General features: G+C 52.7%; 2 protein-coding genes across 8 annotated transcripts in view; one reads left to right on the forward strand and one right to left on the reverse strand.

Annotated features, from left to right (window-relative positions):
* Nucleotides 1-1,774: 1,774 nt before the first annotated feature.
* Nucleotides 1,775-15,341, reverse strand: part of LOC100279087 (quinolinate synthase, chloroplastic) — a 78,007-nt gene continuing 64,440 nt past the window's right edge. Inside the window, exons 7-11 of one of the 7 annotated variants that reach the window (XM_008675986.3) lie at nt 3,190-4,230; nt 2,784-2,836; nt 2,604-2,669; nt 2,231-2,341; nt 1,788-2,134 (exon numbers count right to left, since the gene is read on the reverse strand). In XM_008675986.3, coding sequence (XP_008674208.1) covers nt 4,159-4,230 — 72 coding nt within the window. In that variant the 3' untranslated portion in view covers nt 1,788-2,134; nt 2,231-2,341; nt 2,604-2,669; nt 2,784-2,836; nt 3,190-4,158. Of the gene's footprint in view, nt 2,135-2,230; nt 2,342-2,603; nt 4,231-15,341 lie in introns of all 7 variants that reach the window. The other 6 variants (XM_008675987.3, XM_035966242.1, XM_008675982.3 and 3 more) reach the window with 6 other exon arrangements.
* Nucleotides 5,151-6,209, forward strand: LOC103650413 (uncharacterized). The gene has a single exon (XM_008675989.3). It carries the CDS (start codon nt 5,415-5,417, stop codon nt 6,207-6,209), a length of 795 nt encoding a protein of 264 aa, XP_008674211.1. The 5' UTR covers nt 5,151-5,414.

Below are 15,341 nucleotides of genomic sequence, written 5' to 3' on the forward strand. Positions count from 1 at the left end.
AGGACATTGTTGTGCACAATTACTTTGGATGAGGCAAACTCTCAGGGACTATGGCTACAAGTTGAGCAAAGTCTCTCTCCTATGTGATAATAATAGTGCAATCCGCATGGCGGATAATCCCGTTGAACACAGCCGCACTAAGCACATAGACATCCGGTACCACTTTTTAAGAGATCACCAACAAAAGGGGATATCAAAATTGCTTATGTTAGCACCCACAACCAATTAGCCGATATCTTTACCAAGCCATTGGATGAAAAAACTTTTAACAAGCTTAGGAATGAGCTAAACATCTTAGATTCTTGGAACTTTGATTGAAACATTACACACATTGCTCATTTATATATATAATTTTGATCATGTCTCTTTCATTTGGTACAAATACATATTTCTTATTCTTCTTGTGCCAAGGCTAAGACTAATATAATTCCATGAGCATCTCTATGATTAGTCTTATATTGAAAGGGAAATGGAGTATTCGGCAAAGGCAAGACTTCCACTCCAACTCTATCGGTATCATTTATCCGTTGCCTTACTCATAAACTTCCAATTGGTATGAACTTTCACTCATATCTTTTTACCAAAAGGGGGAATTAATAGGCCTCTAAAGTTCTTCGTTTTTGGCGCTTAATGCCAAAGGGGGACAAATTATTAGGCCCAAAGCAAAAGGACCACACCACCACTCATTTTAAAACTATTTCACAAAGGGGAAGAAATTATTTCAATTGCAAAAACCCTCTTGACAGCTAAGGGAGAACTTCTTCAGGGGGAGCTTTTAGTTAGCCAAAGGAAAAACATTTGAAACAGGGGGAGAATTTTCAAAATCTTGAGAAGTGCTTTTTGAAATCATATTCTTATACCATTGGCTATTTGCAGAAGGATTTGAAAAGACTTTTTCAAAAGATTTGCAAAAACAACCTGAGTGGTGCAAATATGGTCCAAAATGTTATAATAGAAGAAAGCAATCACATTTACTTAGACATATGTAGGAATCCTTTCAATTAGTTTAAATCTAAGTAACCTATGCACATCTGTCATAATTGTAAACTAGTTACATTTCTACACTTTATATTTGCTTTGATTTGTGTTGGCATCAATCACCAAAAAGGAGGAGATTGAAAGGGAAATGAATTTAAAACATTTCCTATAATCGATTTTGGTGTTTGACGTCCATCACAAACCACATAGACTATCTAGTTTGCCTAGTTATCATTTATCTCAGGTGCATAAAGGTCAACATAAACCAACAAAGAAAGTAAGTTGGGGACTCAACAAAGATTAGAGCAAAGACTAGCAATGATGCTGCCAGTGGCGCACCAGACACTGTCTGGTGCCCAGGCCGAGCACTCCACGAACTGGCCACTCACGGGATTCTCTGGGAGACGCTTTGCTATAATTCACCGGAATGTCCGGTGAGCCAATGGAGCAAAGGTCAACTCCGCGCAACGGTCGACTGCGATGAACAGTAAAAGCGCACAGTGCGCAAGTCAGAAGTCAAAGCTGCGAAGTCAGAACACACCGGACATGTCTGGTGCCGCAAGAGGACAAAGGACTTCAACTATCAACCGCTCCAAACTCCAACGGTCTGCTGACGTGGCAGGCACCGGACATTGAATAGTACCATGTCCGATGCAACACCGAACTGTCCGGTGTGCCCATCGACAGCAACGGCTAGAATAGTGGTTGGGGCTATAAATACCCCCAACCACCACCATTCAAGCCTCTTACACTTCACATTCAATACAAGAGCAACGTAAACGGTCTGCTGACGAAGTCAGAAGCCTATATTTATTTCATGATAAACATATGAATATTAATAGGATTTATATTACATTGATACCTTCGACTTGTTTGAAGGTGCTGATGCGAGAATGATTACAATCCAACGTAAACGGTACGTGGTACTATTCACCAATTTATAGGCACGGGACGCAGCCCGGATAACAATACATTTATGACCTTAACATATACACATAATCGTAACATAAATCACCAGGGATCAACTAGTCTTTTCTTCTTCGGCTCGGCATTATGCTTGACCTTCGTTGCTATCCTAAGTTGAAGCTGTTATCCTTCAGTTGTAGCTTCGGCATTCGTTGTTATCGTTTTCAAACAATGTCTTCGTATCGAGGACCTTCGGCGGGGAAAAAGATATTCATGACGAAGTTTTTCTTATGACGAAGCTCCTGTAATATTTAATAATATACTAAAAACAAAAGGTTAGTCGTACCTTTGAGGACCTTCGGAAGAGGAAGGCCCCCAACAGCCATGAACTTGTCGGTCCCGGTCTCTCGATGATTGCAAAGGGAGTGGATCACCACCGCCATTGCCGCACCTAAACCTAGAGCCGTAGATAAACAAGTGAGGAGTGAGGCGAGTTAAATTTGTTAGTTGCAAGCATTCTTCTCCAACTTTCAGAAGGTGACATAGTTTGGAAATCTGTCAGGTCAATGCACATAAGTGAAGCCCTCTAGATGCAGATCAAAGTCTAGAGTCAGCTGCATGAGTAGTTAGAGGTATACACAAGTAGCAACTCTCTATAACAACATGAACAAAACATGACTATGGTGTCTAGCATATATATCAAGTATGAAAGAACAGACCTTAAGAACATCCTTGCCAAGATAAATGAGATCCTCCATCCCTAAACTCGAAGGCCACATAAACTCCTGCTCTTAATATAACAAAAATAAAAAGTGAATATTCTTCATATAGATACCAAAGAAGACAAGTGTAATTTGAGTCAATCAGCAGAAGGCATTTCACTGACAACTCATACACACCCCATTTCCGCCCAAATCACCAGTCAGATGCCCCTCAATGTTGCTCTCCAAACCTGATTGGAACAAATAGAACAATAGAAGAAACATGAACTTCATCAACCAACCATGGCATGCTTGTTAGTTCATAAACTTGTGGGCTCCACGTGGCTGAAGGTCTTGAGCAGCTTGCTGTCATGGCTGCCATGGTCAGACCTAGAGCGTAGAAAATTTGACGGTTCTTCCTTTTGGCCATTTCATCGAACACTTTGTTTGCATCTATTTGTAAGCTAGAGTACAGTCAAAAGGTATGGCAATTGGTAAACGAATCTTGTCAATGTCCTCCCCATCACGATTGTAGAAGAGGGTGAGTTCGGGTGTTGTTTGCTCGAACCAGAGGAGAAGAGGGAGGAGATCGATTTTTGCTAACCCAGAAGAGCAGGGAGGGGGCATCCGGCGGATGATGGGCTCTGCGACTTCTGTGCCCAACATGCAAAGAGTGCCCATGTCATTACCAAATAGATGTGGAGCCAGCGATGGCGAGCAGGGCGGGGCGGCAGAGAGCCGAGGCAGGTGGGGCCATAGCCTGGAAGCACGATGTAGTGCGCGCCAAGGCCTCAATCGTCCAAGCAGACTGCGAGGCGGGCTTAGGGCAGCGGCGACGTTGTCCACATGGAGGCCGAGGTCGCGACATTGTCACCGTAGACGTGTTGCAGTGTTATCGTGGCGTGATTGCGGTTAGGGACGATTGTCCAGGCGACTCGATTGAGGGTGATTGTTTAGGCGGCGTGGGGTGTTGGCAAGGGCTGGTGCTGAGGAGGGTAGATGTGAGGGGTGAGGGATGGTGAGTGATCATAGATGATCCAAAGAACACTAATCGTTGGATGTGATTGAGGGGAGAGGAGAGGTAATCTAGAGGATTAGTTTTAATGGTGGAAAATGGCTGTGGGTAATTTGTTGTTTGGACTTATTAAGTGGTGAATTAGGGATAGAGATTCTCCTCTTTTCAAAATTTGAATTCGAGTGGCCAACCAAACGGTGTAGAGAAACGTTCCTCCAAAGAATTCATATCTGAAACTGAGTCCAGAGGCCCACCAAATAGGCCTTAAAATTCCATCGGTTATCATATACATAAATAGTCATTTAAGATTTATTCAGTTTCGCTCAAAACAATTAATATTTATTCAGAATAATTATTTTTCAATTAGACCAATCACATTTGTTCAACATTAATTTGCCTGCAGATGTCAACATGTCTGACGTACAGGGCAAGTCCACATGTCTACCGTACAGGGCAAATAATCTTATCTTCGGTATGCCAGCTCAACATGGCATTCACTTGAGATATATTCATCCTCCATACCACCTTTATAAAATAAATACAAGTATTGATGAACAGCTATTGCAAGGGTTTGTCACCATTACCATTTACAACCTGGTGAACAAGCTTGTCGGGTAACCTCCTTGTTTTCTGAAAGATGGGCACAAAGTCACAACACAAAGAAGCAAATGGAAAGTTCACAGTATAATTGGAACTGGAAAATATAAAAGAACATAAAAGCTCTAGAATTATTTAATTTCTAGTACTGCTATTAAAAATGATGTCGAGATCAAAGTGACAGGGCATTGCTTCACTTTTTTTGTCGACCCAATTATATTTATTTCTCGCTCCTAGCGAAAAACATCGGATCTTCTGATACAACGTTTTCTTGGTTTTATGGTTTAAAACACGTGTGGTGTTGGGATAGCTACAAACTCAAGGCAAACCATTGGCTAAGCCCTTTTTTCTTTATGAGAAAGAGAGTGGTTTATTGATTACCTAGGAACAAGATTACAATCATTTTAAGAAACTATTCCAAACATCCACAGGTGTAAGTATTTCTTTGATGCTTAGGACATATTAAGTAGACGTAGAAAGGAAATGATTGTGACCTGCAATCAATCACTAAGACTAGACAGTATGAAATTAACGCCTACCTTTTGTAGTGCCATAAAGGCCACGCCCTATTAAATTTTTAAATAGCAATATTACATTAGCAGACCCTAATTAGATTAATTTAACGAGGGGGATGAGGGGTGGATTATGCTATAAACGCATACATTTGTGGATAGAGGGGACATCAGAGATGACTTTCTCATTGAGGTATGAATGTGCACTTTTATATGTAGAATGTACACATTTAAGATTTCATATCTCAAAAATGAGTGAAAGTTTGACATGAGCCTTAAAAAAAATTCTGGAATGCGCACAAGAGTTGCGCATCTTTGTATTAATTTAAGAGAAGAAAAGGGGAAAGAACCCCATTACAACACAAACACCACACAGTCACACACAATAGTAAAAAAAAGAATCTAATTTTCAAATGGCAACAATAAAATTATTTTCCCTACATTTATTTGTATCAAGTTTCAATACCAACTATTCGAATTGAATAAACCTTTAATGCACAGTTATACATTTAGATTATTGTTAGACTCTGTGTGTGTGGGCTGGCACCACTGTTGGGTTGTCGGCCCATTAGGGTTAGGGTTTCCTGTGTCTCTATATATTGTAGTCCACCTCTATGCAATACAATCCACTTTACACTTCTACACCCGCGGCCAGGATAGCGGCAGCAGCGCAGAGCAGGACCGGCGAAGAGGGGGAGGGAGCCCATGGCGAGCACGGCGGCGGGCGAGGGTCACCGCCTCGGGGAGATCGCGGCGAGCGAGGGGCACCTGCTGCTGCTGAAGCTGTGGCAGCGGGAGGAGGACCGCCTGGGCCGCCGCGCGTGCGCGCTGGAGGCGCACATGGACGCGGCGCGTCGGGACGCCTTCTACCTCTGCGCGGCCTTCCTCGCCTTTCACGGCCTTTCCCTCGCGCTCCTCTTCGCCGCGTCCGTGGTCGCCGCGGCCACCACCTCCCCTTCTGCCGCGTGCAGGAGGTGGTGGGCGTCGTCGTCCCTGTCCCTGGCAGCGTCCCTCGCGCTCGCCGCGGCCGTGCAGCTCCTGGTGGGCGCCTACTGGCGCGCCGCGGCGCGGCTGTGCCGGGACCGCGGTGATGCGCGCGCACTCGCGCGGGCCGTGCAGGAGCTGCGCTTGAAGGGCGCCGCGTTTGACCTGTCCAAGGAGCCGCGTCCCCTCAACGTCGGCCTTCCCCCTGCTCTTCCCAGCCCTTGGCCAGGGAGCGCCCAGGTCCGGCGACCTCCCAACTCCATGGGCGCAGGGACCTCCTTCCTCCTCCATCCAGCTCCCCCTCCTTTCTCCCAGCCGCTGGACCTCCCCTCCCCGCGGTCGCCCCTTTCCTGCAGCCCGGCGTCATGGCCGCCCCTCCCCTCATGCCGGCCAGCCCCTCCTCTTCCCTGGCTGCACGCATGCCGCCTCACTGGCCGTGGGCGCCCCCCTTCCCCGGCCTCCCAAGCAGCGCCACTGGATCCGTGCCCCCCTGTGTCTGCGTCGCTTGATTCGTGAGCCTGCGGGCGCGCGCCGACGTTCTCTCCCTAGTGTCGATCACCTCGACCAGCAGCACCTTGTAGCACCACCCTTCGAACTTCTCCCGTCACGGTGCCGTCAACACCCCTTGCCAGGTCCGGCGCAGGCCCCTGCTCGGCTGGACCCGCCCCGTCGCCCTCCCCCTTCATCGCCGCCTTCGTTGGTTCACCCTAACTGTCGGCGTTTCGAGACCGGGGGGTCCCTAATCCGACGAGTGAGTGTGCCGCGTGCCCCAGCCCAGATGGGTCGAGCGCGTGGGCGAGCGCGAAGGGGGGAAGGCGAGGTGGCCGGAGACGGGCGTGAGAGAGGTGGAAATCCCGCGGCCTTCGTGTTCGTCCCGCGCCCAGGTCGGGTGCGCTTGCAGTAGGGGGTTACAAGCGTCCACGCGGGTGAGGGAAGCGAGCGGCCCCAGGAGAGCGCCTGTCCCGTCCTCGTTCCCGCGCGGCCAACCCTCTCTAAGAAGGCCCTGGTCCTTCCTTTTATAGTCGTAAGGAGAGGATCCAGGTGTACGATGGGGGTGTAGCAGAGTGCTACGTGTCTAGCGGAGGGAGAGCTAGCGCCCTAAGTACATGCCAATGTGGCAGCCGGAGAGATCTTGGCACCCTGCTGGTGTGATGTCGTGACTGTCGGAGGAGCAACGGAGCTTGGCGGAGGGACAGCTGTCGGAGCGGTCGAGTCCTTGCTGACGTCCCCCTGCTTCCGTAAGGGAGCTGAGAGCCGCCATCGTCACAGGGCACGCGGGGCACCATCATTGCCTATCTGGTGGAGCTAGCCAGATGGGACACCGGTCTTGTTCTCTGCGGCCCGAGTCGGCTTGGGGTAGGGTGATGATGGCGCTCCCTGTTGACGTGGCGGGCCCGCGCCCGAGGCCGGGCGACGTGGGGGCTCCTCCGAAGCTGGGGTCGAGTCTGTCTTCCGTTGCCGAGGCCGAGCCCGAGCCCCTGGGTCGGGCGAGGCGGAGGTCGTTCGGTAGAGGCCAGGGCGGAGTCCGAGCCCTGGGTCGGACGGAGCGGAGTTCGCCGTCTTCCGGGTCTTAGCCCGAGTCCGAGCCCTGGGTCGGACGGAGCGGAGTTCGCCGTCTTCCGGGTCTTAGCCCGAGTCCGAGCCCTGGGTCGGACGGAGCGGAGTTCGCCGTCTTCCGGGTCTTAGCCCGAGTCCGAGCCCTGGGTCGGGCGGAGCGGAGTTCGCCGTCTTCCGGGTCTTAGCCCGAGTCCGAGCCCTGGGTCGGGCGGAGCGGAGTTCGCCGTCTTCCGGGTCTTAGCCCGAGTCCGAGCCCTGGGTCGGGCGGAGCGGAGATCGCCGTGTTCCGGGGCTTAGCCCGAGTCCGAGCCCTGGGTCGGGCGGAGCGGAGATCGCCGTCTTCCGGGGCTTAGCCCGAGTCCGAGCCCTGGGTCGGGCGAAGCGGAGATCGCCGTCTTCCGGGGCTTAGCCTGAGTCCGAGCCCTGGGTCGGGCGGAGCGGAGTTTCCTATGGCGCCTTTGGCAGGGCCTGACTGCCTGTCAGTCTCACTCTGTCAAGTGGCACTGCAGTCGGAGTGGCGCAGGCGGCGCTGTCCTTCTGTCAGACCGGTCAGTGGAGCGGTGAAGTGACGGCGGTCACTTCGGCTCTGCCGGGGGGCGCGCGTCAGGATAAAGGTGTCAGGCCACCTTTGCGTTAAATGCTCCTGCGACTTGGTCGGTCGGTGCGGCGATTTAGTCAGGATTGCTTCTTAGCGAAGGCAAGGCCTCGGGCGAGCCGGGGATGTGTCCGCCGTTAAAGGGGGGCCTCGGGCGAGACGGAGATCCCTAGGGGTCGGCTGCCCTTGCCCGAGGCTAGGCTCGGGCGAGGCGTGATCGAGTCGCTCGTACGGACTGATCCCTGACTTAATCGCACCCATCAGGCCTCTGCAGCTTTATGCTGATGGGGGTTACCAGCTGAGAATTAGGCGTCTTGGGGGTACCCCTAATTATGGTCCCCGACAGTAGCCCCCGAGCCTCGAAGGGAGTGTTAACACTCGCTTGGAGGCTTTCGTCGCACTTTTTTGCAAGGGGACCAGCCTTTCTCGGTTGCATTTTGTTCCGGTGGGTGCGCGCGAGCGCACCCGCCGGGTGTAGCCCCCGAGGCCTCGGAGGAGTGGTTTCACTCCTTCGAGGTCTTAATGCCTTGCGTAATGCTTCGGCGGGTCTGGTTGTTCCCTCATGCGAACTGGCCGTAGCCCGGGTGCACGGTCGGGGCCCAAGCTCTCGGGCTGGTATGTTGACGTTGTCAACGGTTCGGCCGGAGCCGGGTTTGCGAGAGCAGCCCCCGAGCCTCCGCACAGGGCGAGAGGGCGATCAGGGACAGACTCGGCTTTTTTACATACGCCCCTACGTCGCCTTTCCGCAAGGAGGAGGGGGGAGTGCGCCATGTTACCCTCGATGGGCACCGAACATGGTGTCTCCGGTGAGCTGCAAGCGGGTAATCCGAGTGGACGTCCGTGCCCCGTTCGTTGGGGGTCGGATAGGGGCCCAGAGGCACGCCCAAAAATACCTGCGGGTGATCTGCCGGACCCGGTCCCCTGGCGACGGGGTCCGAGGGCTCGATGCCTCCCTCCGATGGGATTCCGTTACAAGATCGCTCCCGCTGTTCTCGGAAATGTCCTAGGGTACCTCGGGAGCGCAGCCCGAGCCTTGGTTATGTATCGAACGTACCCCTGGTCATCCCTCGCTCGGCATCTGGGGCGACTGTGAACCCTTCGGGGGCCAGCCTTCGAACCCCTGATCAGTAATGGGCGCGGAGCCCGAGTAGCCTGAGGCGGCCGTGGAGCCCTTCGGGGGGCCGGCCTTCGAACCTCTGACCAGTAGTGGGTGTAGGGCCCACGCGATCTGAGGCGACTGTTGAACCCCTCGGAGGGCCAGCCTTCGAACCTCTGATCAGTAGGGGGGCTCGGAGCCCGGTTCCTTCACAGGGAAGGATCCTTTTCGGGGTATCCCCCTTTCTCGGTCCCTGTTGCAAGAGATAGAGAAAGAGGAAAAAAGGAAAAGGATACGAAATCGAACGACGTGGCGTACCTTTTTTGGCGCGGTTATTGCGGCGAAGGCGAAGCGTCGCCCGCTTCTCCTGCCAGAAGCGCCGCCTGTCCCGCCGCGGAGTTAATGCGACGGGGCGATTGGTTGGCGGGGCGGCCGTTGCGCGTGCGCGAGCCGTTCGAGGGACGGATCACGGGCACGCCGTCTTCACGCCGTGAGAGGGGGCTCTCTTGCTGCCCCTGGATGGGACGTGAGCCTGGCTGACGACGTGACCGCTGCTCCCGCCCGCCCGCCACCGTCATTACTGCTGGCCCACTTTCGGCCGCATTGACCGTCGCGCCAGGCTGGCGCTGCTGGGTCGTGCGCTGGGCCGCCTCGAGTCGCGGTATTGGTTCCACAACCGAAGAGGCGCGGTGGTGGCGCAAGTGGCGGTGCAGTTACCTGCATGCAGCATCCGGCGCGCCGGTTGCGTGACGCGTGGGCCTGGGCCTCCATGCTGGCGCGTTGGGAGTCGGAGAAGCGCGTCCACCTGGCGCGGTTGCATGCCGCCTGCATGGCCGCCTGCCCCTTCCGCCCGTTGGTCTGGGCCAAAGTGGGGGGTCGCTTGTAACCGCTGGGCGGTTGTGTGCACCACGCGCGGCGCTTTGGCTTCTTCTGCTCTGAGCCGGTTTGCATGACATGCGGGACCCAGCCCCCGCGCCGCAGGGGAGGGCCTTGGAGCGTGTTGGAGAAGACTCAGCCCGTGACGTTTGAGGGCGCACGTAGGGAGGGTTGCCTTTAAAAGGAGGGTGACCCCTTTCGGAAGGCGACCATGTCTTCTTCCTCCCTTATGCGTCGTGTCTTTCCATCTTCCAAGCCCCCGGATGGGGGGTACCCGCCGTCTTTCCGCCTCATCGTTGGAGGAACGCAACTCCGTGGGAGTTGGTACCTTTCAGCCATCGTTCGGCTTCAAGGATTTTCATCACGCAGCCCGGCTGCACCCCTCCACCGGCGGTCACCCAACATGGTGACCTTCGGCTTGATGGTGGGGGAAAGCGAGCCGGGCTGCGGCCCCTCCCCCTCCCTCAGCCTCAAGGATTTTTATCACCAAGGCTGGGGAGGGGAGTGCGTCGAGTTGGGGTCGGCCCCTGCGTGGGCGGTGGTCCGCTCCTTCACTCAGTGATGGGGGGAGGAGCGGGTGTCGTCCGTGGCGCTGGCAGCTGCAGCGTGCCCGGCTTTCGGGCGCAAGTGGCTTCGGAGCCGCTCGCGGCGCCGGCGTCTGCCACGGCAGCTGGAAGAGGTTCTTCCGCCGGCGTGATAGCCAGGGCCGGCCACGGACTGACCTCCAACTCTACGGCCTTCTGCCTGTCCTGCCTCACGAGTTTTGGCATGGGCGGGGGCCTCCTGGCAGCAGCATCCACCCTGAGGTCAGCGTTGCCGCTGTTCGGCCCCCCGGAGCAGAAGTCGTCGTCGTCGCCGCTGCTGGAGCAGGTGACGGCGCGCCGTTCGTCGGTCTTCTGTTGCTCCGCAGGCCCGCCCCCATGGAGTGGGGTTGTTCGTACCTGCGGAGGGGGAACCGGAGTTCCGTTTGTAAGGGCACTTTGAATGCAGTGTTTTTGTTCATTGTGGCTGTCGAGGCCTGAACATGTATGTAATTTCGGCACGGAGCCGTGTTTTTTCCTCATTTTCGAGCACTAAGTCTCGCCTGTTGATTATCTGAACCGCTTCACCAAGCATGAGTCGCCCCGTGTCAAGGTGACGAGTGAGGTATCCGTATCCCGGAGGCGTAGGAGTCCCTCGGTTCGATCGGCCTTGTTGTCTGAGGCTCCTCTAGCTTAGTTAAAGAGACCCTTTGGCCGCTCTTCGATGAGCCGAGGCCAGGGGTAGCGATATCAGTACGAACAGAGGCGGAGTTGGCTCGAAAGTGAGAACCTGGTTGGCCGGAGCCTAGCCGGGTTGTCCGTCAGCGGGACCGACGCCGAAGTTGACCAGCCGAGGCCTCGGGTCGGGCTGGCGCCCTTGGAGGATGGTTGGCCGAGGCCTCAGGGGTGACCGGCCGAGCCGCCTGCTCGGGCCGGATTCCCGGAGGAGTCCCCGGACCGCGTCGCCGTCCGAGGCTGGGTCGGACCTCACTGAAGGTGTCGTCGATGTCGAGGGTGCTAGCCCCCTTCCAGCGTGAAGACCCGAGCCTGCAGGATCAGATTGTCTTGTAGTGTGTGCCTTCTGCGGCCGCTGAGGCCAGAGAACACACCCTCGCTGCGTTGTAAAGCTGTGTCTCCTTTCCTCTTATTTCGAGCATCTGGACTTTTTGTCGGTAACAGGGATGTTTGTGCGAGCGAGAGTTGCTTCTCGCGGAAGGTGATGAGCGAGGTATCCGTATCCCGGAGGCGTGGGAGTCCCTCGGCTCGATCGGCCTTGCCGCTTACGCGTACTTTCACCCGTCCATGAAGCCCTGTCACCGATTCAGTCGAGAAGGCTTGAAGGACCGCTTCGGCAGAAGAGCTTCCGAACGTAAAGACTTGTTCGGTCCGCGGAGTCACTTTATCCGAACGCGAGTTACTTATCGCAGAAGGTGATGAGTGAGGTATCCGTATCCCGGAGGCGTAGGAGTCCCTCGGCTCGATCAGCCTTGGCTGCTTACTTGTACTCCGTCGTTTCCAGGATCCGCTTTTCGAAGTAGTCAAAAAGCACGAAAGATATTCTGCTAAAAGGGATCTTTTTTCGAGAAAATTTCGACGCAGAGGGGGTCCCCCCCTTTTAGCCCCCGAGGGAGGGTCGGGCTTTGCCGAGGCGAGGCCGACCCTTCCTTGATGACTAAACTTTGCGTGGGTGCGAGGTATATGAACAACTTGAAAACATCTTAAGGGTAGAAGCGACGTAGCTGTTTGATGTTCCAAGCGTTGCCGTAGACCTCGTCTTGATTGTTGGCCAGCTTGTATGTTCCGGGCTTCAGAACTTTGGCGATGACGAATGGCTGAAAGGGAAATGTGCCCTTGGGCCATTTCTAAGTATTTTGGTGATTGAGTGTCAACACAAGTGCTTAAATGTGAATCAATGCCCATGGATGAACAAAGTGCAAATCTAGAGCAAAGGTATGTTTCTAAGTCTTAGTACATTGGTTTTATGTACTAATATACTTGTCTAAGTATTAGAAACAGGAAGAAGAAGAGAAGAAGAAAGTTGGCTGTGTACAGCCAAGAGGCTGTTTCGGTCTGGGGCACCGGACTGTCCGGTGGTGCACCGGACAGTGTCCGGTGCACCAGGCTGCCTCGGCCGAAGAGACCGCTCTCAGGAATTTGCTGACGGCGTACGGCTAAAATTCACCGGACTGTCCGGTGTGCACCGGACTGTCCGGTGAGCCAACGGTCGGCCAGGGCCAACGGTCGGCCGCGCGATCAGCGCAGGACACGTGGCCGAGCCAACGGTCGGAAGGGGGCACCGGACTGTCCGGTGCGCCAACGGCTCCCGCATCTGCAACGGTCGGCTTCGCCAATTAAGGAAAGGAATCGGGCACCGGACACTGTCCGGTGTGCACCGGACTGTCCGGTGCGCCCGACGACAGAAGGCAAAGATGGCCTTCCAGATTTGTTCTCAACGGCTCCTAGCTGCCTTGGGGCTATAAAAGGGACCCCTAGGCGCATGGAGGGATACACCAAGCACACCAAGCAACTCTTGAGCATTCTTGATCATCCACACTAAGTCTTTGCGCATTCGTTTGTGATTCTAAGTGATTCGAGCTCCGTTCTTGTGAGAAACTGTGAGATAGTCTTTGAGCTCGAATCTTGGCCGTGTGTGTGCGCATTTCGCTGTGGATTTGTGTGTGTTGCTTCCCTCCCTTACTCCGTGCTTCTTTGTGAATCTTAAGTGTAAGGGCGAGAGACTCCAATCTGTGGAGATTCCTCGCAAGTGGGATAAAGATAAGCAAGGCAAAATACCGTGGTATTCAAGTGGGTCTTTGGACCGCTTGAGAGGGGTTGATTGCAACCCTCGTCCGTTGGGACGCCACAACGTGGAGTAGGCAAGTTTTGTACTTGGCCGAACCACGGGATAAATCACCGTGTCTACTTTGTGTTGAATTCTCTGTGATTGTCGTATTGTGCAAGATCTCCTCTTTAGCCACTTGGCAATTATTGTGCTAACCCCTAACAAGTTTTTGTGGCTATAAGTTAAGTTTTTACAGGATCACCTATTCACCCCCCCCTCTAGGTGCTCTCAATTGGTATCAGAGCCGTTTCTCTTCACAAAGGGACTTACCGCCCGAAGAGATGGATCCTAAGGGGAAGGGAATAGTGATCAACGACAAGGAAAAGGAGTTCTTCGTCAACGACCCAAAAGATGACAAATCCAACGACTCCGGCTCGGGGCATAGACGGAAGGAAGGGAAGAAGAAGAAGACAAGGCGCATCAAGGAGATCATCTACTACGACGATAGTGATGAGTCTACCTCTTCCCAAAAGGATGATGACAACGACTACAAAAAGACGGTCAATTCGAACTTTTCATTTGATTATTCTCGTATTCAACATAGTTCGAATTCGCATTTGCTTTCCATTCCTCTTGGCAAACCTCCACACTTCGATGGGGAGGACTACGGATTTTGGAGTCACAAAATGCGTAGTCACTTATTCTCTCTCCATCCAAGCATATGGGAGATTGTGGAGAATGGAATGAAATTTGATAGCTCGGATAGCCCTATGCTTATAAATGAACAAATTCATAGAAATGCACAAGCTACTACTGTTCTCTTAGCGTCTTTGTGCAGGGAAGAGTACAATAAGGTGAGCGGCTTGGACAATGTCAAGCAGATATGTGACACCCTCAAGATCTCTCACGAGGGGAACGACATCACCATGCTCACCAAGATGGAATTGGTGGAGGGCGAGCTTGGACGATTCGCCATGATAAGGGGAGAGGAGCCAACTCAAACTTACAACCGGCTCAAGACCCTTATCAACAAAATAAGGAGCTACGGAAGCACGCGTTGGACGGATCACGACGTCGTCCGCCTAATGCTCAGGTCCTTTACCGTTCTTGATCCTCATCTCGTGAACAATATTCATGAGAATCCCAGGTACACGATGATGACGCCCGAGGAAGTACTTGGAAAATTCGTGAGCGGGCGGATGATGATCAAGGAGGCAAGATACGTCGACGACGCGTTGAACGGTCCACTCCACGAGCCTCAACCCATTGCTCTAAAGGCAACGAGGAGCAAGGAGTCGCTACCTAGCAAGGTGGCGCAAGTTGAGGCGGCCGGGCTCAATGATGAAGAGATGGCTCTCATCATCAAGAGATTCAAGACGGCGCTAAAAGGTCGAAAGGGACAGCCAAGCAAGGCCAAGACCAAGGGAAAGCGATCATGCTTCAAATGCGGTAAGCTTGGTCATTTTATTGCTAACTGTCCCGAAAATGATAGTGACCAGGAGCAAGGGAAAAATGGGAAGAGAGAGAACAAGAAGGTTTACAAGAAGGCCAAAGGCGAAGCACACCTTGGAAAGGAATGGGATTCGGATTGCTCTTCGTCCGACTCCAACGACGAAGGACTCGCCGCCACTGCCTTCAACAAATCGGCTCTTTTCCCAAACGAGCGTCACACATGCCTTATGGCAAGGGAGAAGAAGGTGAGTACTCAAGACTCCACTTATGCTTCTTCTAGTGATAATGAGTCTAGTGATGATGATGACATAGACTATTCATGCTTATTCAAGGGCTTAGATAGATCTAAAATAGATAAGATTAATGAGTTGATTGATGCTTTGAATGACAAGAATAGATTACTAGAAAAACAAGAAGATCTTTTATATGAAAAGCATGATAAATTTGTTAGTGCACAAAATTCTCTTGCTCTAGAAATTAAAAGGAATGAAATACTCTCTGGTGAATTATCTACTTGTCATAAAACCATCTCTACTTTAGAAAGTGTCAACAATGATTTAAATGCTAAATTAGAAGTAGCAAATAAATCTAATTCTTGTGTAAAACATGTTGTAATTTGTACTAGGTGTAAAGATATTGACATTGATGCTTGTAGTAAACACCTAGTTTCAATTTCCAAGCTTAATGATGAATTGGCTAGTATTAATGCTCAACTTAAGACTAGCAAGAATGAGTTCGATAAGCTAAAATTTGCAATGGATGCCTACAC

Source organism: Zea mays, chromosome 3, assembly GCF_902167145.1.
Source record: "Zea mays cultivar B73 chromosome 3, Zm-B73-REFERENCE-NAM-5.0, whole genome shotgun sequence".
Taxonomy (NCBI): Eukaryota; Viridiplantae; Streptophyta; class Magnoliopsida; order Poales; family Poaceae; genus Zea; species Zea mays.